The sequence below is a fragment of the Chiloscyllium plagiosum genome, unplaced genomic scaffold (genome assembly GCF_037043375.1).
Source record: "Chiloscyllium plagiosum isolate Xiang-an unplaced genomic scaffold, Cpla_swu_hap1 HiC_scaffold_24, whole genome shotgun sequence".
Taxonomy (NCBI): Eukaryota; Metazoa; Chordata; class Chondrichthyes; order Orectolobiformes; family Hemiscylliidae; genus Chiloscyllium; species Chiloscyllium plagiosum.
This window is the reverse complement of record NW_028270162.1, coordinates 31,214,679-31,239,387: the sequence shown is the minus strand read 5'-3', so window position 1 is coordinate 31,239,387 and position 24,709 is coordinate 31,214,679. Positions and strand designations below refer to the sequence as shown.

Here is a 24,709-nt window from a genome sequence, read left to right as displayed (position 1 = left end):
GAGGTGTCAGGCATACCCTAAGAATGAGCAGCCAACTCAGTGAAGCAACACAGGACCGCATGCACAATAAACACCATCAGCAACAGGTTTTATTGAGGAACCAAGTGATTCAACATCTATGAATCATATTGAAGCTCTGCACACTTGCCATATCCAGCTATGAATGGTGGTGGGCATTTAATCAACAAAGCGAAGAGGTATTCCCAACGGACTAAGGAATTCAACAAACCAGGAGACGGAATAAGAAAAAGCTGACATATTTAGAGTCATAGAGTTATAGAGATGTACAGCATGGAAACAGACCCTTCAGTCCAACCCATCCATGCTGACCAGATATCCCAACCCAATCTAGACCCACCTGCCAGCACCCGGCCCATAACCCTCCAAACCCTTCCTATTCATATACCTTTCCAAATGCCTCTTAAATGTACCAGCAATTGTACCAGCCTCCACCACTTCCTCTGGCAGCTCATTCCATACTCGTACCATCCTCTACATGAAAACGTTGCCCCTTAGGTCTCTTTTATATCTTTCCCCTCTCACCCTCAACCTATGCCCCCTAGTTCTGGACTCCCACACCCCAGGGAAAAGACTTTCCCTATTTACCCTATCCCTCTTTCCCTACCCAAGCCCCTCATAATTTTGTAAACCTCTAAAAGGTCACCCCTCAGCCTCCAACGCTCCAGGGAAAACAGCCTCAGCCTGTTCAGCCTCTCCCTACAGCTCAAATCCTCCAACCCTGGCAACATTCTTGTAAATCTTTTCTGAACCCTTTCAAGTTTGACAACATCTTTCTGATAGGAAGGAGACCAGAATTGCACGCAATATTCCAAAATGGCCTAACCAGTGTCCTGTACAGCCGCAAGTCCTGAATGAATGATCATCTTGGCCTCTTAGGAGATCAATGTAACTAAGGATGTCAGTCTAAACCCAATTTAGTTCATCCCACAATAATCACACAGCTTAAACACATGGGATCCAGCAAAAAAACCAAAACCTACGGAAAACAACATATTTTCTCTCTTAGTATAGACCTGTGCTTCTGAACAAGCTGCATCTCTAGACAAGCCATTTCAGAACAGCTACAAAGCTGACTTCTACCCAACCAAACAGAAAACTGTTCAGTTATGTCCTAGCCATGAAAAGCAGTCTGGCCAATTACCCCTGTCTACTCTCAGCATCAGGAAAGAAACAGAAGGTGCCCTTGACAGTGCTATTAAGCAGCATTTGCCAATTACCTGCACACTGATTCCAAGTTTAGGTTTTACTAGGATCACTTGCTTCCAGATGTCATTACAGCTTTGGTTCAGATACAGACAAAAAAAAAGAGCTGAATTCCAAGGATGAAATTAAAGCATTATTTGACCAATTGTGGCATCAAGGAACTTTAACAAAACTGAAATCAATGTGAATGGAGGGTGGGAACTGGTTGAACTAATATGTAGCACAAAAGATGACATTAGTGGGTCAAATAGCATAACCCCCAGACAGTTGTTCAGGGGTATGCACTAGCATCAACCATCTTCATTTTCTTTAGTGACTTTCCCTCCAAGAAGTGAGGCTGTTTAATGATTGCAGGTTGCTCACTATCATTTACACCGAGTCACAGATATGTACAGTATGGAAACAGACCCTTCTGTCCAACCTGTCCATGCCGACCAGATATCCCAACCCAATCTAGTTCCACCTGCCAGTACCCGGCCCATATCCCTCCAAACCCTTCCTATTCATCTACCCATCCAGATGCCATTTAAATGTTGCAATTGTACTAGCCTCCACCACTTCCTCTGGCAGCTCATTCCACACAGACACACCACCCTCTGCGTGAAAAAGTTGCCACTTAGGTCTCTTTCCCCTCTCACTCTAAACCCAGGGAAAGGACCTTGTCTAGTTACCCTAGCCATGCCCCTCATGATTTTATCAACCTCTTTAAGGTCACCAGTCAACCTCTGATGTTCCAGGAAAACAGCCCCAGCCTGTTCAACGTCTCCCTATAGCTCAAATCCTGCAACCCTGGCAACAGCCTTGTAAATCTTTTCTGAACCCTTTCAAGTTTCACAACATCCTTCTGATAGGAAGGAAACCAGAATTTTCTCAGAAGCAATCTATACACACATGCAACATGTTATGACCAAGAAAACATTCAGCGTTTAGCTTGTAATGATAGCTAACATTCATACAATGGAAGTGCCAGGCAAAATAACCTCTCGTAATGGGAGTCTAATCACTTCTCCTTGACATTCAATAGCATTAACATTGCTAAGTCCAACACCATCATCTAATACCGAGGAATAAAGAACATTAACTTGATCAACCATGTAAATACTGTAGTTATCAAAGACTGGATATTCTGCTGCAAGTACTCCTGACTTTCCAAAATGTTTCCACCATCTACAAAGAACAAGTGATGAAATATTCTTCCCGAACTTGGATATAAACCTCCAAAAAAAAAACCAAGAAATTTGACACCATCTAAGTAAAAGCTGGCTTCTTGATTAGCACTTTATCTACCACATTGAACATGTACTCTCTCCACTATGGGCACACCATGGCTGCCATATGCAGTACCTACAGGATGCAGTGAGGTTTCTTAACACCACATTCAAATGTGCAATTTTACACAAGGTGCATACTCATCGGGATGTCAGCTTCCCTCCAAGTCACATGCTATCCTGATTTAGAACTATAAAATTGGTACAGGTACACAATCCTTTATCCAAAAATCTGAAATCTGAAAAGCTCAGAAATCCAAAACTTTTTCATGCAGTGCGGAATGTCATTTTAGTGTGCTAACAGGTGACCCAACTCCACACCCACTCGAACCACCTCACTCAGATGTGGTGGTGTGGCCCAGTACTCGCAGCTGTCAATTGTGTCTCAGCCCTCGTACTATTTCACACGTGTATCTGCTGAAAGATAATTATTTTATTTCACTGTGAAAAATGTCATTTATTCTGAAATCTGAAAAATTCCGATAAACAACTGGCCCCAAGGATTTTGGATAAAGGATTGTGTACCTGTATTTCTTCATGGTCAGTGGGTTAAAACCTGGAACTCCCTATCATTACCTACTCGGTAGTTCAAGGCAGTGGCTCACTACCAGCTTCTCAAGGACAATTACAGATGGCCAATTATCCTGCCAGTGATGCCCACATCTGATGAACAAATAAAAAAATTCTGAATTTCAAACACTTTTTTGAACAGAACAATTGATGATTATATTTCATCCTTTCAACTGGACAATTAAGTCTAATTAGACAATTATATCCTTTCAAATTTATCGAAAGTAACTTGATTATTCTAGTAATCCTAGTAATTTTACTGCAGCTGGTCACTTGACCAAACTAGCTGTTCTGTGCTTTACTGACAGGACTTTGTACCAATACTAGTAAAGGCTTGGGTGTGACAGTTAGTCAGTAGTTTTAGTTTGGTGATAAAACAAAAGTCTGTGCCCCTATCAATTATTGCTCATTTTCTTTTGGCATAATCAAATCCAGGGATCAGAGTCCGACTGAAAAAGTATTAATTGTCAGTTATAAATTGCGGCAATTCAATAATACCACAGAAATATAACAATGGTTCAGTGTCAAAGAGCAGTTTGTGAGATTTTTCTAGGGGTCCAAAAATATTCTTTGAAATATACTTACTAGATATATTGTGCCACAAGTTGCTCTATGGGTAATTAATTAAAATGCAGTTAGACATATGAATTAATAATTAACCACACGTGGCTCCTGGCGACTGTATTGGACAATATTGATTTAGTTGATCTACTGCAATTTTGCACAGAAAATCTTCACAGCAAATGTACTCTTCAGTTGAAACAGTGATGCTGGGAGATTAAGGTATATGGATACAATTTAGCTTGAATGTTAGAGTAATTCAGCCTGCAATGAAATAATTAAACTTCTGGTAACATAAGATACACTGGTGTACTGGACAGTTTCTCTGCGGTTTTGGCTGAGCTTGCAGATGCAAAACCTAGGCACTACATTGCCACAATAGTAGGAGGGTGTAACTGCACTATAAAAGATTTATTTTATCAATGTGGTCACAATTATTCACACTGCATAAATTCCATGGTAAAGTTATTACTTAATTATGGGTAGTTATATTTAATTTACATCATATTTAGATGTTAATATTGCTGAACATACTGAAGCAAATATATTTTGGAAACTGCAACCATTGTGATATGACATGTTGTTCATTATTAAAAGATTATTCATTATTAAAAGACTTCTTCTCCAAACTTTACGAATATATATTTCAAACAAAACAGGAGATGGGAGAACAGTCATATAAATCAGAAGAAATAAAAGATGGCACGTGATAACAACTGGAATATGTGTATGTGTATTCTGCTGCATGCCCTCTTGTCTTGAAATTCCCCATCTTAAGGAAAGGACAACTACCACTAACTATCTATGCCTCTCATTATTTAATAAACTTATATCAGGTCACCTCTCAACCTCCTATGCTCCAGTGAAAAATGCCCTAGTCTTTCTTTATAACTCAAACTTTCCATACCCAGCAACAACCTTGTAAATCTCTTCTGAACTCGAACTGGATAATATCCTTCCTATAACTGAGCGACCAGAATTGAGCACAACATCCCAGAACAGGCCTCACCAATGTGTTGTACAACCTCAAAATAACGTTCTCTTTTACTCAATGAAAACACTTCAAAAAGTTGAAACCAAACAGAAAGGTTATTTGGGAAATTTATTAGGCTGAATTATGCCAAAGGTAAATTTTAACTCTTAAAAACAAGTATGCTGGCTTGATAGTGATGTTAAAACTTGAATACATCATACCTGACCACCTACATTTGGATTTAATAGAGATGGGATAAAGCGCAGGAAGCTGGACTGCCCATTTAAATATAAGTCTAGCAGCTTCGGATTTCATCTGACAGCTTAAGAGAGCTGAGGATTGTATTATGAAGAAAGTAAACACCTTTGCAATAACACCTGTGTGCCAGAAGTAACTAGAATGTTGGTGTGCTTCCCTACCAATTGCCTCACACACAGTACCACGTGCAAGCTATTGGATTGGAAACAAAGTTGAATCAGGCTGACTCATGGGATCTTGTCGAAAACTAAATCAAGAACATTGTGGAGTCAAAATTTCAGATCATGTGTCTATTCTATACTCTGCTCTTGTGTTGTCTACTCAACTTGCCCCTACCAAGATTGGAATCATCAGTATCAATAGAATACAACATGCAAAGATTTGTGATTACTTATAGCATAAACTCCCTCTTTCATGGACCTAAAACGTGTCTCTGGTCTCATCATCAGTTGAGCCTTTTATACAGCATTCATCCTGTGACCTCTCTGAATACCACAACTAATTTAAATATTTTTATGTTCACTTGAGCAGTATTAAGAACATAAGAAATAGAACAGTAGGCCATTTGACCCCCATTCAATCGGTTAGGGCTATTCTCATTGGTTGATATGATTGTGGTGTCTGGACCACTTTCATGAGTAACCCCATAACCCTGGATTTCTTTGTAGATCAAAAAGCTGTTGAACTCAGCCTTGGATATATTCAGTGATTCATCTTCACTGCTTTCTGGGTTGGAGAATTCTACAGATTAACTTAGAAGAATGTCCTCATCTTGAATGGGAGACTGGTTATTCTGAAATTATGGTTCCAGAAGATTCCCCCAAAAAAGAAGCATGTTCTCAGCATCTCAAGCCCTCTCAGAATCTTATGTTTCAATAAGATCACCCTGCATTGTTCTAAACTCTAAATGGATAAAGGGCGAACAGATGAGAAACGGTTGAGCAAGACATTCCCTTCATTCTACAGGCAAACACTGAGCAGAACACTATACTTATTGGAATTTAAGTTTTATTTGTTGACTTGACCTAGAAACATTGCGGTTGTACAGGACATTGGTGAGGGCTCCTCTGGAGCGCAGTTCTAGTCGCCCTGCTATAGGAAGGATATTATTGAATTGGAGATGGTTTAGAAAATATTTTCCTGGATGTTGCTGGGAATTGAGGGTTTGAATTATAAAAAAAAAGGCTGGGACTTTTTTCATTGAAGCATAGGAGGTTGAAGGGTGACCTTATTGAGTTTATAAAATCACGAGGGGCATAGACAAGGAGAATAAAAAAAAGGTTGTTGCCCTAGTGTTGTGGAGTTCAAACCTAGAGGATAAAGATTTAAAAAGGGACCTGAGGGGCAACTTTTTCACACAGTGGCATAAACTGCCAGAGGAAGTGGTGGATGCAGGTACAGTTAGAATGTCTCAAAGACATTTGGATAAGTACATGAATAAGAAATGTTTCGAGGTATATAGGCCAAGCACAGGCAGGTGGGACTAGTTTAGTTAGGGATTATGGTCAACATGGACTAGTTGGACCAAAGAGTCTGTTTCTATGCCATATGACTCTTTGAAATTAATAATTTTTTTTAACTCCCTTCTCATTCTCTATTGAGATATGGTTTCACAAGTTCTTGCCCAAGCTTCACATGTTGGAGGTAAGTGCCAATTATTCATTTGAATGGAGATGAATGTACGGTAGATTATTAAATTTTGGGAAATACTGCAGCCAATTCAAACTAGTGTTAAGTAATCATGTATCCACACAGATGATTATGGCAATAATTGTTGGATACAGGAGTAGAAGCCTTATTGAATGTTCTCTTTCTTAATTCTGGGGTTAGAAATTAGATTATAATCTCCTCTGCTATCCTAAACAAGATTAATTAATATCAAGAGATGTTACTGTCCTGAGATCACAGCTATTCATTTGCTTATCTTGCTAAGACATCAGGACAACCATAATCTTATGCTATGTCATATTGGGCCTTCCAGCAATCAGGAAGGCAACATCACCCAATAATGCCTTCTCCGCTTACATCCAAATTCAGGAATTACGTATTCCCTATTGGCTCAAAAACTACCAATCTAAGAGGTAAGATATATTCAAATGGGACAATAGTGGGCTCTTGTGCTAAGTGTGTGCGCTAAATCTTATATTTTGGCCATACTTGTAACTTCCTACGTAACTACAATTGTAATGTGTCAAAAATGTAATGCTTCCAATGTTTGATACAGTTGTCTAAATATGGCATACTAAATATTCAATCAAATCGTCAGGCCTCTTTATGTTGCTCTCTGGATGTGCTAAATTCATATTTTGACAGAGTGGGAAGACTGGCTTTACGTCAGAAGGGTTAAATAAGGCTTCTATTCTGAAGGTACTAATAACACTTCATAAGTTCATAGCCAGAAATATCTTATTTAATTAATGAGCAGATGCCAAAATTAGAAACCATGCTGTGATGATCAGTGGGCTAATTTAGCAGACAGGCAAAATAGTAGTCAGAAAGTATGATCCCACCTAGTCGGGTAATCCAGATCAGGAAGGCATGTGACAATGCACAGAAATTATGGGATTATGTGTCAGAAACATCACTCAGAACTTAGAGTGTCAGACTGCTTACATTTTTCTGCTGAGATACTAAGTGTTGAAGTACTATTGTTTTTTATTTTAAGAAGGAAAAGTAGACGGTATTTCTGCTGCAGAGTATCAGTTATACAGTCAGAATCATGCAACACAGAAAGAGATTCTTCCGACCAACCAATCCATAATCCCAAACTAAACACTAATCCCCCTCTGCCTGCTCTGATATCCTTCTAAACATTTATTCATTAATGTACTTATCCAAAACGTCTTTTAAACATTGTAAGTGTATCCACATCCACCACTTCCTTTGGAAATTCATTCCACATACAAACCACTAAAAAAGTTGCTCCATATATCTTTGACCGTAAGACCATGAGAAATAGGAAACTAAGGCCATTTGGCCCATCGAATCCACTTCGCCATTAAATCATGGCTGATGGGCATTTCAACACCACTTACCCACTTCCCCGTATCCCTTAATTCCTTACGAGATTATGAATTTATCAATCTCTGCCTTGAAGGCATTTAACGTCCCGGCCTCCACTGCGCTCCGTGCCAATGAATTCCACAGGCCCACCACTCTCTGCCAGAAGAAATGTCTCCCCATTTCAGTTCTAAATTGACCCACTCTAATTCTAAGGCAGTGCCCATGAGTCCTAGTATCCCTGCCTGATGGAAACAATTTCCCAGCGCCCACCCTTTCTAAGCCATACATTATCTTGTAAGTTTCTGTTAGATCTCCCCTCAACCTTCTAACCTCTAATGAACACAATCCCAGGATCCTCAGCCATTCATCGTATGTTAGGCCTACCATTTCAAGGATCATCCAGTGCCAGTATGTCCTTCCTGAGGTGTGGGGCCCAAAACTGGACACAGTATTTTACATGGGGCCTAACCAGAACTTTATAAAGTCTCAGTAGCACATTGTTGCTTTTACATTCCAAACCTCTTGAGATAAATGACAACATTACATTTGCTTTCTTAACCATGGACTCAACCTGCAAGTCAATCTTTAGAGAATCCTGGACTAGCACTCCTGGATCCCTTTGTACTTTGGCTTTATGAATTTTCTCACCGTTTATAAAATAGTCCATGCCTGTGTTCTCTTTTCCAAAGTGCAATACCTCACATTAGCTCACATTGAATTTCATCAGCCATTTCTTGGACCATGCTGTTAAATTGTCTAAACCTTTCTGTAGCCTCCTCACCTTTTCAGAACCATCTGCCTGTCCACTTAATTTCATATCATTGGCGAACTTCGCTAGAATGCCCCCATCTCCTTGTCCAGATCACTTCGATATAAAAGTGAGCACCCGCAGCCCCCAACACTGAACCCTGCGGGACACCACTTGTCAACAGCTGCCATTCCGAAAAAGAACCTTTTATCCCAACTCTCGGCCTTCTGTCAGACAGCCAATCTTCAATCCAGTAGCTCAACTCAAACACCATGGCCCTTAGCAGCCTCCCGTGAGGCACCTTATCAAAGGCCTTTTGGAAGTCTAGCTGGATAATATCCACTAAGTTTCCCTGGTCTAACCTACTTGTTACCTCTTCAAAGAATTCTAACAGGTTTGACAGGCATGACCTCGCCTTACTAAATCCATGCTGACTTGTTCTAATTCGACTATGTACTTCAAAGAATTTAGAAATCTTATCCTTAACGATGGATTCTAGAATTTTACCCACAACTGAGGTTTGGCTAATCGGCCTATAATTTTCCATGTCTTGTCTTGTTAAAGCTTTGTTAACGCTTTCTCCTGTCACCTTAAAAATATGCCCTCAGTTTTGAAATCCCCAACCCTACGGAAAAGACACCTGCCAGTCACCTTAGCTGCCCCTCATGATTTTATAAACTTCTATAAAAGGTCACTCAACCTCCCACATGCCAATGAAAAATGTCCCAGCCTATTCAGCCTCTCTCTATAACTCAAACCATCCATTCCCAGCAACAGGCTGGTAAATCTTTTCTGAATCCTCTCTAGCTTAGTAATATTGTTCCTATAACAGGGCGACCAGAACTATACACAGTAATCCATAAAAGGCCTTATCATCGTCCTGGACAACCTCAACATGACATTCTAGCTTCTATACTCAAAGGTCTGAGTAATGAAGGCAAGTGTGCTAAATACCTTTTTAACCACCATCGAAATGTGACACAAAACAAGAACATCAAGGTCTCTGTTCTACAGCACTATCCAAGGTCCTACTTTTAATTGCAAGTCTTGCCCTTGTTTGGTTTACCAAAATGCAATAGTTTCTTAGATTCAAGATGCGAAAAGGAGACCACACAAAAAATAACAAGCTAACCAAGGGATTAAACTTCCTCTGAAATGATCTTACACATTTGCCGTAGCTTCAGCAGAAGAACCACAGAAAACAAGGAATGCTGCTCAGAAACTGTTTAGATAATTTCTTGGGAGTTTGTGGCTGTTATGTTGACTTACAGCAGACAAAATTGAAAATGCACTAAACATCAGATGTATCCTTTCCGGATGCAAGCACATAAACTAAGATCATGAATAATTGTTCAGATAACTGTAGAAGCTTGTTTTACTTGTTTTACACAAAAGAATCCTATTTGCAAAATGCTGTATACACTGTTGGTCTGCTGTACACTCAAGGCCCATGGTAATAAAAGTCACTTATAGTTTTAGAAGATAAACTATACATTAGGATACTGAACAGGTGTTTAAGAATAAGAGAATAATGCAGGAAGGAAAACAGTGCTGAAACCACAATCAGATCAGCCATGATTTTACTGAATTGTAGAATAGGTTTGAAGGGCCAAATGGCCACTCTTGCTCTCAAGTCCTACATCCTTAAATTGATGTCTCAACTCTTTAATCCATATCATTATTGGAAATAATTTATTTCATAAATAGTATTACAATGTCGTCCTTGTTTTGGATCCCTTGCACATATGCTTTGGGGTAACAACATTATATCAGGGGCTGGTAGTGGAAAAGGTGGAGCAACATCAACACTTTCTTTGCATTGTATAATAACACTCTCAATTCCAATTAAATGACAAGTTCGGATCAGTCTTTGAAAGCAATATTCATGTACAATTCTGAAATTTAGATCATACAGCAATCCTTCTCCCATGGTTACCGTAAAGTTAAGCTAGCTTTCTAGTATAGGTACAGAAGGACCTAAAGTACCATTGATAGTGACCATAAATATATATTTTTTGAAACAAAGTCTAAAATTATAGTTATCTAACCATACTATTAACTTTAAAATGAGAAGGTAGGAGTATAAAAGTAGGGAAGTTTTGCTAAAACTATACTAGACAATAGCCACACCACAGCTGCAATACTGTAAACAGCTTTGGGCCCTTTACCTAGGGAAAGATGTACTGACATTGGAGGCAGTCCACCAAAGTTTATCTTGGTTGATGCCAGATATGGAGTTTTCAAAAAAAAACTTCATTCACGGGAGATGAACGTTGCTAGTTAACGTTGCCGATTCCCAAGAGAGTCAACCATATTGCTGTGGGTCTGGAATCACATGTAGGCCAGACCAAGTAAGGATGGCAGTTTTCTTCCCTAAAAGGACATTAGATGGGTTTTTCCAACAAAGGTCTTTGGAGGGAAGGTTGAGTTGGTTGGGTCTGTAATCAAATGGAACATGCGATCATATTTATAGAATCATAGAATCCCTACAGTGTGGAAACAGGGCCTACAGTCCAACAGGTCCACACCAACCCACTGAAGAGGAACCCACCCTAACCCATTCCCCCTACCCTATATTTACCAGACTAATGCACCGAACCTACACATCCCTGAACACTATGGGCAATTTAGCACAGCCAATTCATCTAACTTGTACATTTTGCACTTTGGAAGGAAACTGGAGCACGCACACAGATATGGAGAATGTGCAAACGCCTCACAGACAGTCACCTGAGGCTGGAATTAAACCCAGGCCCCTGGCACTGTGAGACAGCAGTGCTAACAACTGAGCCACTATGCTGCCATATTGAAACATGATTCTTAGGGGACTTAACAGGGTAGATGTGGAAAGATTGTTTCCTCTTGTGGGACAGTATAGGGCCAGAGGGCATAATCGCAGAATAAAGGGACATATAGTTAAGACAGACAGGAGGAGGAATTTCTTCTCTCAGAGGATAGCGAATGTGTGGAATTCTTTCCTGTTTGGGGTTCTCAAGGCTGTCATTAATTTTATTCAAAGTGGAGATACAGCAACCTTTTTATTAATTGACACCTATGGAACCAGGAGTGTGCTAGTTGATCAAATATGCCAGCTGTTCAAGAGATCCAGATAATCAATGTAAAAACACACACTAAGTCATAAAAATGTAATGCGGGGGTATACACATCACTTATTCGGTACCTACAGCATAAATCACTGAAATAATAATGCAACTTTGCCTTAAATAAAAAACTTACCAGAAGAGAGCTTTCTCACTCATACCCACAACTGACTACTTGGACATCATGATAATATAGTAAAACTTGTAGTATTTCAGGTGTATAAATTTTTGCCAGTTTATCAAGAGTGCCTATTCATTAGGTGTCAATTAAAACAAAAAAAGGTTTGCTGTAGATTTTTTAAATCAGTAAAGGAATCAAAGGTTATAGCGAAAAGGCAGGAAAGTGGAGTTGAAGGTTATCAGATCAGCCACGATCTCATTAAATGGCACAGCAGACTCAATGGGTTAGATGGCCTACTTCTGCTTCTATGTGTTCTGATCTTAGAGTTAAGATGTATCTGTAGAGCTTATCCTGCGGAATAATTAAAACTTTTTTTGATGATACAAAAATGAAGCGTTAATTGTCAAAATAGTTTGGAAAAAGTACCAAAAATAACAATGTGTCATATTACCTTGATCCATTGCTGATGAGCACACTCTCTCTTATTGTTAATGTGCAGTAATACCAGACCAGCAGAAAATTAAAGATTTCATCAATTACCCTGGTAACAAAAACAAGAAGGAGAAAGTGAGGACTGCAGATGCTGGAGATCAGAGCTGAAAATGTGTTGCTGGAAAAGCGCAGCAGGAAGGGCTTTCCTTTCCTGAAGAAGGGCTCATCCCCAAAACGTCGATTCTCTTGCTCCTTGGATGCTGCCTGACCTGCTGCGCTTTTCCAGCAACACATTTTCAACAAAAACAAGTAACCTTTATTAGAAATGGAGTAATCAAGCCATGATTGGGCTTGTAGCAGTGGAGTTCCTTACTGATGAAGTCTGTACAATCAAACTTGCTTTTTTATATTTGAAGTAAATGAATAATTTTGCAGTCTTTACCAACACAGGTAGTTGTAGTTATCAATTTTTACCTTTCATCCAGCAAACTGACCCTATTTCCAATGGAATACATGTTACACAACTGATTAGCTTCATTCAGTGAGCAACTTTCTCTCTAACTTTTTTGTTTAAGTATATGGTTGATTTCAAAGTATACAATCCCTTTAAACCTATTTCTGCATAGCCACATGTGCAGTAATTTAAAGATGTTAATTTGTGCGTTGTTTGTGTGGGGACTTCCAGGTTGCTGTGACAGAACGAATATTAGGTAACAATTTATCTAGCACTTTTAATGCTAATAATATAAAAATGGTGCATCATGCACTCAAACATGTCCTAATCTGATATATTTATAAAATATGAAATTAGGCCAATAAATCATTTTAGCCACTAGACACAGAATCAACTTAGCAAGTTGTCAGCAAAAATTAAATTCATGCTTACGTTTTAAAAATTGCACAAAAGGGATAATTAGCAAAACCAACACTGACTCCCAAATAAAAAAGCTATACTAGACCTTGTGTTCCTCAACATTTTTGGGACATTATGTCCTCAGTTTTCAAGATAGAACCATAGTATGTATTTAATTGGTCTGCCGTCTTTTTGTTCCCCTTTATAACTTTCCAGTTTCTGAATGTATGGGACGTAAATTTGCCTTCATTAGGCTTTTCCTCTGCGCACTTTACAATCAGTTTGTACATTTCTTGGATGCTTACTCTTTTCTCCCACTAAATCTCTTTCGATCCCTTTCTCCCACTCAATCCTTTTATCCTCCTTTTGTTGAAATTTAAGCTGCGCTCAACCTTCAGGTTTGCTGCTTCTTTCTGGCAAATATGTATGCTCCTTCCTTATTAATATTAAAATGTCCTTCATAGCCATGGTCAGGCCACCCTTCCAATTTTATTTTTGTGCTAGACAGGAATGAGCGATTATTGCAATTCCTCTAGGCACTCTAAAACGTTTGCCATTGCCTATCCACCATTATCCCTTCATGTAATATTCCCTAATTTTTCATAGTCAGATCACTCCTCTAATAGAGAACGTGAAGTCACATGGTGTGCAGGGTGTTCTAGCTAGATGGATAAAGAACTGATTGAGCAACAGGAGACAGAGAGCAGTAGTTGAAGAGAGTTTCTTGAAATGGAGAAAGGTGACCAGTGGTGTTCCACAGGGATCAGTGCTGGGGCCACTGTTGTTTGTGATATACATAAATGATCTGGAAGAGGGCACTGTTGGTATGATCAGCAAGTTTGTAGAAGACACGAAGATTGGTGGAGTAGCAGAAAGCATAAGGGACTGTCAAAGAATACAGGAGAATATAGATAGACTGGAGAGTTGGGCGGAAAAGTGGCAGATGGAGTTCAATCCAGACAAATGTGAGGTGATGCATTTAGGCAAGTCTAATTCTAGAGTGAATTATAGAATAAACAGAAGAGCGTTGAGAAAAGTTGATGGGCAGAGAGATCTGGGAATGCAGGTCCATTGTACCCTGAAGGTTGTAGCCAGGTGGATAAAGTGGTCAAGAAGGCATATGGTATGCCTGCCTTCATCGGACAGGGTATTGAGTATAAGAGCTAGCAGGTCATGTTAAAATTGTACAAGACATTGGTTCGGCTGCATTTAAAATACTGTGTACAGTTCTAGTTGCCACATTACCATAAGGATGTGGATGCTTTGGATGCAGAGAAGGTTTATGAGGATGTTGCCTGGTATGGAAGGTGCTAGCTATGAAGAGAAGTTGATTAGGTTAGGTTTGTTTTCATTAGAAAAAAGGAGATTGAGGGGGGACCTGATTGAGGTTTACAAAATCATGAAGGGTATAGACAGGGTAGATAGAGATAAGCTTTTTCCCAGGGTGAAGGATTCAATAATGAGAGATCACTCTTTCAAGGTGAGAGGTGAAAAGTTTAAGGGGGATACACGTGGCAAGTACTTTACACAGAGGGTGGTGGGTGTCTGGAACGCGTTGCCTGCAGAGGTGGTAGAGGCAGGCACGGTAGATTCATTTAAGAGGCGTCTGGACAGATGCATGGGGGGAGCAGAGGGATACAGATGCTTAGGAATTGGCCAACAGGTTTAGACAGTAGATTTGGATCGGCTCAGGCTTTGAGGGCCGAAGGGCCTGTTCCTGGGCTGTAAGTTTTCTTTGTTCTTCTTTGTTCTATTCTTAGTTCCATTTGCATTTTTTTTCCCGCACTGTGGCCCTATTAGATTCTTGTCACTGAATTCCTGGCCTATCACGTTTTTAAAAATTTCCCATCATGTATTTTGTTTTTGCCCTTATTGCTCTTTCTTCGGTCTCCCTGGAAATTTTAACTGATGCTAAATTATGTAAGTAAATTTTATGCATTGCAAAATTTAAATGAATCAATCATTTTAGACACTGCCCAAAAGGGCTGCTCTGTATAAACAGTGTTCTTTGATTTTCTCTTAAAAAATAGCATATATAACCAAAAGCAAAATAACAGAATTTTTCTGGAACAGATTTTTAAAAACTGAATTACATACATAAAAGCAAAAAACATTTTGTAAACTCAAAAAAAGTGTGTTAATCTAAGATTAACACCATGTTTCTATGGACTGGATTGAAACTTTGTCACTTCAACGTAGAAGTTTGCGTTCAAATGTAATGTAATTCTGTTTGGTAATTTCAAGGGTCAGAGTATATGAAATTTGAGCAGTCACAATACTTTTTTTTATGGATCGTAGGTTATTAGTAGAACTTGTGCTGATTATTACTGTCGGTTGTAATTTGACTGGCCATAAAACCGGGAGGTCTTACTCAAAAAGCCAGACACTATGAAGAATGCAAGAAAACTCAGTTCGTGCAATTTAGAATTCTCCTTTGCAGTTTGAGATAAAGCACATTATTTTGGGAGTAAGTAAGGGAGCTATATTTTGTGTATTGAGCTAATGCAAAAAGCTGATATTGGGTTAAAATTAAACATTTCCAGTATTACCAATACTTGGTTCTTCTCAGTTGTATAAATAACTTAAAAGCAAAGCACAACATTTATATAAAACAGGAGAAAGTGAGGTCTGCAGATGCTGGAGATCAGAGCTGAAAATGTGTTGCTGGAAAAGCGCAGCAGGTCAGGCAGCATCCAGGAAACAGGAGAATCGCCGTTTCGGGCATAAGCCCTTCTTCAGGAAACGTCGATTCTCCTGTTCCCTGGATGCTGCCTGACCTGCTGCGCTTTTCCAGCAACACATTTATATAGAACAGCCCATCATGCAATAATCAGCACGATTGAATTGTTTCACGTCCAAATTTCAACTAACATTTAAAAACTCAATTTTACTGGATAAAACAAAACCTTTACCTATTCAGAAGAAACATACAAGATATCGCACCAAGTAACAAGATGATGGTCAAATAAAGTTTGAATTTTTCATATTCGTCTTTGTAGGCAAACCTGTGAAAACATTGTTGGAAACAATGGTTAAGATTTTTGAACCCTAATGGATTGGAACAAACTATAGACTTTCTGTTCTTTCAGTTTTAGAACTAGAGTCATAGAGATGTACAGCACGGAAACAGACCCTTCGGTCCTACTCGTCCATGTCGACCAGATATCCCAACCCAATCGAGTCCCACCTGCCAGCACCCGGCCCATATCCCTTCAAACCCTTCCTATTGCCTTTTAAATGTTGCAATTGTACTAGCCTCCACCACTTCCTCTGGCAGCTCATTCCATGCACGTATTACCCTCTACGTGAAAAAGTTGTCCCATGGGTCTCATTTATATCTTTCCCCTCTCACCCTCAACCTATGCCCTCTAGTTCTGGACTCCCCCACTCCAGGGAAAAGACTTTGTCTATTTATCCTATCCATGCCCCTCATGATTTTATAAACCTCTACAAGGTTTCCCCCTCAGTCGCCGATGTTCCAGGGAAAATAGCCCCAACCTATTCAACCCTATAGCTCGAATCCTCCAACCCTAGCAACATCCTTGTAAATCTTTCCTGAACCCTTTCAAGTTTCACAATATCCTTCTGATAGGAAGGAGACCAGAATTGCATGCAATATTCTAACAGTGGCCTAACCAATGTCCTGTATAGCTGCAACATGACCTCCCAATTTCTGTACTCTGACCAATAAAGGAAAGCATACCAAATGCCCTCTTCACTAACCTATCTAGCTGCAACTCTACTTTCAAGGACCTGTGAACCTGCACTCCAAGGTCTCTTTGTTCAGCAACACTCCCTAGGACCTTACCATTAAGTGTACAAGTCCTGCTAAGATTAGCTTTCCCAAAATGCAGCACCTCGCATTTATCTGAATTAAACTCCATCTGCCACTTCTCAGCCCATTGGCCCATATCTCAAGATCCTGGTGTAATCTGAGGCAACTTCCTTGGCTGTCCACTACACCTCCAATTTTGGTGTCATCTGCAAACTTACTTGCTATACCTCTTATGCTCACGTCCAAATCATTTATATAAATGATGAAAAGTAGTGGACCCAGTACTGATCATTGTGGCACTCCACTGGTCACAGGCCTCCAGTCTGAAAAACAACCCTCCACCACCACCCTCTGTAGAACTGTTCTTCCAATCCTAGTTTGCAAACATTCATACAACACAGTAAATTCTATTCAAACGGTTGCAGGTAGATATTATACTAAAACCAAAAGCAACAAGACTGTTGGCTAAAAATGAGGATGTATTTAATCCATGAGATTTAATCAACAGTTGTATTTCAGACTTTTGAGAAATGGAAAAATGCACATTTCTCCCCCCAGTTTTTTTTAAGACCAATTTATGGAAGTTAAGTGGAATCTGTTCTCATTTTCACAAGATCGCATTGACTGACATTTTTGTACAGTAATAAATCCTAGTTTTGATTTGACTGCAAACTGCAATGGGGTCACTGCTGACTGATTGTTAGGAAATACTTAACAAACTTCATACTATCCAGCTCATGACCAAGCAGAATTCTCTAGGAACTGGAAGTTATGACAACATTTTGTTTTGAGAAAGCTGGTCGGCTTCAGTAGTGAAATAATGCATTATTATTATTAGCTGTTTTTAAACAATAAAAGAGTACATTGCAAGTCTGAAGAAGTTGTTCTTGGGCTTTGCACTGAAATTACTAAATCAGCTTGGGCATTACACTTGAACAAAGTTATGTCATTCAGAGCAACTGGAAAATGCAACTGACAACTGTTTTTTAAAAAAAAACTGTTGGTCTGTTAGTGATGGAGTCAGCTTGGGCTTCACTTGCACTGGTTTTACGGTTGTGCTCTGCTGCACCAGAGCCTTTAACTGGCCAGTTACTTCTCTCCCTACAGACAGCTGTACCTATAAATGTAACTCTGCCACATTAACACTTGCTTTCCACCAGAATGATTAGGGTGTTCAATCTCCCTCTCTTCTCATTTTTGATGTGAATTTTATAAAGTGAAGCTAGACAATATTCCAACAGAAAAGAGGGACCTCACCAGTATAACATCTCTCATCTTATGTAAAGCTGAGATGTGAAAGCTCAGTTTGGGCGCTTGAGAGCTACAAGTTAGCCAGGAAGAACCTAAAGAGAGATCTAAAAGCCAAATCTTTGGCATGTAGGATCAAGGAAAACCCTAAAGCTTTCTATAGGTACGTCAGGAATAAAAGAATGACTAGAACAAGATTAGGGTCAGTGAAGGACAGAAATGGGAAGTTGTGTGTGAAGTCCGAAGAGATAGGAGAGATGCCAAATGAATACTTTTCATCAGTATTCACACAGGAAAAAGGCAATGTGGTTGAGGAGAATACAGGTTAATAGACTAGACGGGATGAAAGTTCCTAAGGATGTGGTTAGCAATTCTGGAAAGTATAAAAATAGATAAGTCTCCTGGGCCTGATGGGATTTATCCTAGGATTCTCTGGGAAGGAGATTGCAGAGCCGTTGGCTTTGATCTTTATGTCATCATTGTCTACAGGAATTGTGCCAGTAGACTGGAGGATAGCAAACGTTGTTCCCTTGCTCAAGAAGGGGAGTAGAGACGACCCTGGTAGTTACAGACCAGTGAGCCTTATTTCGGTTGTGGGTGAAGTGTTGGAAAGGATTTAAGAGATAGGATTTATAAACATCTAGAATGGAACCATTTGATGAGGAATAGTCAACTTGGTTTTGTGAAGGGTAGGTCGCGCCTCACTAACCTTACTTCGTTCTTCGAGAAGGTGACGAAACAGGTGGATGATGGTAAAGCGGTTGATGTGGTGCATATGGATTTCAGTAAAGTGTTTGATATGGTTCCCCATGGTAGGTTATTGCAGAAAATACAGAGGCATGGGATTGAGGGCGGTTTAGCGGTTTGGATCAGAAATTGGCTAGTTGTAAGACGACAGAGGGTGGTGGTTGATTGGAAATGTTCATCAAATGAAGCTCAGTTAAAAGTGGTGTACCTCAAAGATCTGTTTTCGGGCCACTTCTGTTTGTCATTTATAAAATTGACCTGGATAACAGCGTAGAAGAATAGGATAGTAAATTTGCAGATGACACTAAGGTCGGTGGAGTTATGGACAGTGCAGAAGGATGTTGAAGGTTACAGAGGGATGTAGATGAGCTGCAGAGCTGGGCTGAGAGGTGGAAAATTGAGTTTAAGGCAGAAAAAAGTATGAAGTGATTCACTTTGGAAGGAGTAAAAGGAATACAGAGTACTGGGCTAATGGTAAGATTCTTGGTCATGTGGATGAGCAGAGAGATCTGCGTCCATGTGCATTGATCACTCAAAGTTGTCACCCAGGTTGATAGGGTTGTTAAGAAGGCAGACTGTGTGTTGGTTTTTATTGGTAGAGGGATTGAGTTTTGGAGCCAATAGGTCATGTTGCAGCTGTACAAAACTCTGGTGTGGCTACATTTGGAGTATTGTGTACAGTTCTGGTCGCCACATTATAGGAAGGATGTGGAAGCATTGGAGAGGGTGCAGAGGAGATTTACCAGGATGTTGCCTGGTGTGTAGGGAAGATCTTTGAGGAAAGGCTGAGGATTTGAGGCATTTTTCGATGGAGAGAAGAAGTTTAGAGATGTGATTTAGTAGAGACAAAGATGTTCAGAGGATTAGATAGGATGCGCAGTGAGAGCCTTTTTCCTTGGATGGTGATGGCAAGCACAAGGGGACATAGCTTTACATTGAGGGGTGATAGATATAGGACTGATGTCAGGGGTAGGTTCTTTACTAATGTCCTGCCTGCAACAGTAGTAGACTCACCAACTTTAAGGGCATTTAAGTGGTCATTGGATAAACATATGGATGATAATGGAGTACTGTAGATTAGATGGGCTTCGGATTAGTTTCACAGGACGGTGCAACATCAAAAGGCCTATACTGTGCTGTAATGTTCTATGTTCTATGAGCTAGTGGGCAAAGGGGGCTTTGTTAGTTATCTTAAAGCATCAAAAGCAAAATCTACATCAAACTAAAGTATTGTAAATAAATATGGGCATCTTAAGCTTTACCATAGGCTTTACAAGGATACTATGCAATTACTGAGTGACCTTTATGGAATGGCCTTATTTTAGGAATAATGCAGAGTGACAGCAGAGCTATAGTGCAATGATTTTCATTAACTGGAGTATGCTTCAGATGGTTGGCTTGAAGTAGAGGAGAATGCTGTTGGGTATGTTCAGTAAAACAAGAAAGCAAATAAAATTTCTAACAAATCAGTCCATTTGAAACCAATTAATGCCAGCTTGTATGACTGTAGTTCTTCTGGCATCAGCTCAATGGAGTGCACCAATGGTCTTCGGTTAGGAGAAAACCCCAGAGCTTGTTCATAATGAAATGCAGGAGCCAGGACAGTGGGGAAGTCTAGGAAGTTTTGTACTGAATTTAATTCAGTAGCTTGCTTGATTTTTTGGATGTCACATGGCACCTTCTGGACATTTTTAATATATTTTCTGGACTTTCTGCACAATTTTTAAAATGTAAAGATGAATTACAGGAAGCAATTCACAATTAACTTGGCAGTATAATTTTAAAAAGAAAATCCCAGCATCATAATAGACAAGTGAAAACTAAAAAAGTGTTCAATGTGACTAGTAATTAAGGTGGTAAATTTACTAAATATTGTTTTAGTACCAATTAAAGGAATTCTTCAGAAGACTGAACAATTAAAAATGTAATACTTAAACAAAGCATACCAAAAGGTTCCAGGTTAAATTGATCTCACTGGCATGGTAGTTTGAACATAAATTGATCTTAGAATCCATGGAATCGGTGGGCATGAGGGAAACGGTCAGAATTCCTACTTATGATCACTTTACAGCTGTAAAGTGAAAGTACATACGCCGAGTAAGTACAGATATGAGTTCAACTGTAATGTTCCCAGAAGTTAAATATTCTGTTGACATACTCTCTACTAACAAATGAAGAATAGTTTCTTGGGACAACATGCCAATGTCTGCTGGCACCTATTGAATTATATTCTGAGATAAGTTAGAACTTTCACAAAAGGGAAGAAAACAAATAAGAAGAAAAAAAAACTACTATCCTTTTCAAAGTCAAAGTCAACAGATAAGCAAAGTAGTTGGTCATAAGCACTGGAAAACATGCTGGAATATATTCTGAAAAACAGACCAAAACATAAACTGATATTACTTAGCTTGCTTGCTGAGAAGCGTCACGTTCACATTTCCAAGCACCAAGTTCAAGTATAGCCTGTAAGAAGGAATTTTTTAAAAATATATACAGTTTAATTATCTGGAATTTTTAAAAAATGTTATATCTTACCATTCCTAGAAAACTGGAGTTCAATTTAAAATTATCTTACATTTCCATGAGTAAGAAACCATGAAGTTACACAACTGGGACAAAGATTGTCTGACTGGACTTATAGATAAGACTTCAGGAAAAGATTTCTGAAAAACCTTGTGATGGTGAGATTCATTCTGGAAAAGAACAACTTAGTAAGCAAAACTGAATCCTTTTAGTCATTCCATTTAGTAGCACAGTTGGAAAATTAGAATGAATCAGAAATCCAAATTTTTGTTTGTATTTCCAATCTAACACAGATTTTGAGGGGTTATTAGGTATTTATATTGTTATAGTCCAGACCAAACTCCCTCAAAAGTATACTAAGAAGATAGCCTAGACCCCAAATATTTTTAAAGGCAAATGCACCACATTGTGTTTTAGATACAATTCAGTTGGTCAAACTGCCAGACTTGAAGCAAAACACACTTTATTCTTACACTATGGTTAAAATACAAACAAAATACAAATAAAAACATTAGGTTAATTATAACTCCATTGAAATATTTAAGATAATATATTAACTACCACTGACTAACAATTCCAAGATAGTGACTTCCCATAGATGCACCCTTGGCAGAGGTAAATTCAGTAAAATAAATTGTCTCACATGCAACGTTTCTCCAGTCCAGGAGGAAAGAACATTAACAGAAAATTCTGAGACAGGGAAAACTCAAGGGTTTTACTGTAGCAGGGAGATAATGTATAGCAGTTTTCAGACTCCAACAGCTACTGAAAGTTAAACTAAAATCCTGCTTTTGTGGGAACCTGACCCTCACCCCTTCATGCTACTTCTATTGTTCCAACTGTAAAAGAAAAAGGCCCAGCCCTCACAAGCTGTTCACTTTATTGCATTGGATCAAACTGATTGGCACCTGTGTCTCAACCTCTCTCCGTATAAAAAAGAAACACTGACAAACTACACCTCTTAAAGTCACAGTATCGTCACAATAAATTGATGAAACAATTAAAGAAAAAAATTTTTTACTAGTTCCACCCATTTGCTTTTTTGAAGCGCGACTTTGATAGTTGCGCATGCAAGTTGTTCTGCATTATTCTATGGCAAAAAACACCAGTATGGGGTAGAGAATAAGAAAAAAGGGGAATGGCTTGCACATGCTGAGTTAGACAAGCAAGAAGAACACAGAAAACCAGGCAACGTCAGGAAGTGGAGAAGTCAACGTTTCAGGTGTAACCCTTCTTCCTAATTGAGCATTACAACTGTCCCATCTCCGGACCAGTAAGGAAACAAAAACTAAACGTGTCTTAAAAGGTTTTTATCACATTGCAAAAGTTTTTTTTGAAAAGCCGAACAGGTTTTTTTAAAAAAAGGAGTTGCGTTTTTGCTTTGGGAGTCCTACACATGGTCAGCTCTGTTGAAGATTATTTTCTTCAAGGAATTTATTGAAGAGGCGTCGTTTTTTATTCAGTTCAACAGCGAAGTGGTTGATTTTAACACACACATAGACATTTTTTTTCCATTTTAACATTATTTTCTGTTGGTAATGAAAGGTAATCTATTTTATATATCAGGTGTTATTGCAAATTGTTTTTAGGCGTAATGCTATTAAGGATATGTGGGAGATACACAGTGAGATGGCAAGTAGATTTAGAAAAGTTATTATACAGCAGGATCAGTCAGATCGATGGGTGACTGTCAGGAAAAGTAAGTTTAAAAACAATCACACATCACCAGGTTATAGTCCAACAGGTTTAATTGGAAGCACTAGCTTTCAGAGCGCCGCTCCTTCATCAGCTGGTTGTGGTCAGAGAGCGGATGCTTCCAACTAAACCTGTTGGACTATAACCTGGTGTTGTGTGATTTTTAACTTTGTTACACCCCAGTCCAACACTGGCATCTCCAAATCAGGAAAGGTAAGAAGATGGTTCAAAAGTCTCCTGGGGCTATTCCTCTATCAAATGGATATTTAATTTTTGAAACTGTTGAAGGGGATAGTCTCTGAGGAAAATGGAAGGGGCAGTCAGTTTTTGAATATTTGGAATGATTCTTATGTTAAGCAGCGTTTGACAAAACTTAATATAATTATAGTTATGGGGACTCTCCTGTCAGCAGGATAGATTCTGTGGCAGTGACCATAAGTTTAGGATTGTTTGTTGCCAAAACTTGTACATATTGGTAGGAATAACATTTTTGGAGAAAAAGTTAAAAGGAGCACAGAGTGAATTTAAGAGATTAGGTAGAAATTTAAAAAATAGAACCTTAAAAGTAGTAATCTCTGGTTTACTTCCAATGCCAACTCAAAATGAGGGAAGGAACAAACAGGATTAAACCCGATTATCTGAAGGACACGGGCAGGGAATATTTCATTTGGTTAATTAAATTCCAGATAATTGAATGCCAGATAACAGTTTAGCCAAGTATCAAGACCTTGCGATCTTGCTGTATTATCTGATGTTCGGATAATCGAGGGTCCTATGGATACCAATGGCTGAAGAGCTGGTGTATTACTCATGGATTCAGATTTTTGGACAATTGAAATATCCTTTGGGATGAAAAAAAACTTTTCAAAAAGGATGGGTCTAACCTGAACTGGAAAGGGACCAGTATCTTAGCAGGGAGATTTGCTCATTCCATTAAGGGAGACATTATACTGACAAAGATGGGGAGTGAAGGAATTCTAAGTAGCAGTGTAAATAGAAAAGTTGATGGGAAAGATTGATGAATAGAGCACATCAATTAGAAAAGACAGGCAAGAGAGTGTAAGGGTATGTAGTAACTTGGAAGAACTAAAATTGTATTTATTTCAATGTAAGGGGTCTTACAGATAAGACTAATGAACTCAGGTCATGCTTAGGAACACAGGATTGGAATGTCTACAAAAACTTGGCTGACAGATGGCCAAGACTGGCAGCTCAGTGTTCTGGGTTTTAGATTCTATATGAAGGATAGGAAAGAAGATGGGGTGGGGCAGGGGTTTAGTTAAGGAATACATTATTGCAGTAATTAGAGAAGATATTTCTGAAAAATTATCCAGTGAAAACATATGTGTATAAATTAGAAATAAGAAAGATCACCATGACGAGCTCATACGATAAGGTCCCCCAATAGTAAGAGCAAAATTGAGGAACAAATACGCAGGGAGATCTGAGATATATACAAGCATCGTAAGGTGGAAAAATAGAACATTTTACATTTTCTAAACATTGACTGAGGCTACCATAGTGTTAAAGGTTTGGATGGTGAAGAATTTGACAAATGTGTTCAAGAAAATTTTCTTTATCAATATATGAAGGCTCCTTCTCTAGTAGG

General features: G+C 39.0%; 1 protein-coding gene across 4 annotated transcripts in view; it reads right to left on the bottom strand.

Annotated features, from left to right (window-relative positions):
* Window positions 1-24,709, bottom strand: part of LOC122562676 (transmembrane protein 120B) — a 66,791-nt gene that overhangs the window by 14,751 nt on the left and 27,331 nt on the right. For all 4 annotated transcript variants that reach the window (XM_088000047.1, XM_043715739.2, XM_088000045.1 and 1 more), the window contains 3 exons: window positions 21,286-21,345; window positions 16,025-16,117; window positions 12,279-12,368 (listed from right to left, as the gene is read on the bottom strand). In XM_088000047.1, the coding sequence (XP_087856173.1) occupies window positions 12,279-12,368; window positions 16,025-16,117; window positions 21,286-21,345 (243 nt within the window). The remainder of the gene's footprint in view (window positions 1-12,278; window positions 12,369-16,024; window positions 16,118-21,285; window positions 21,346-24,709) is intronic.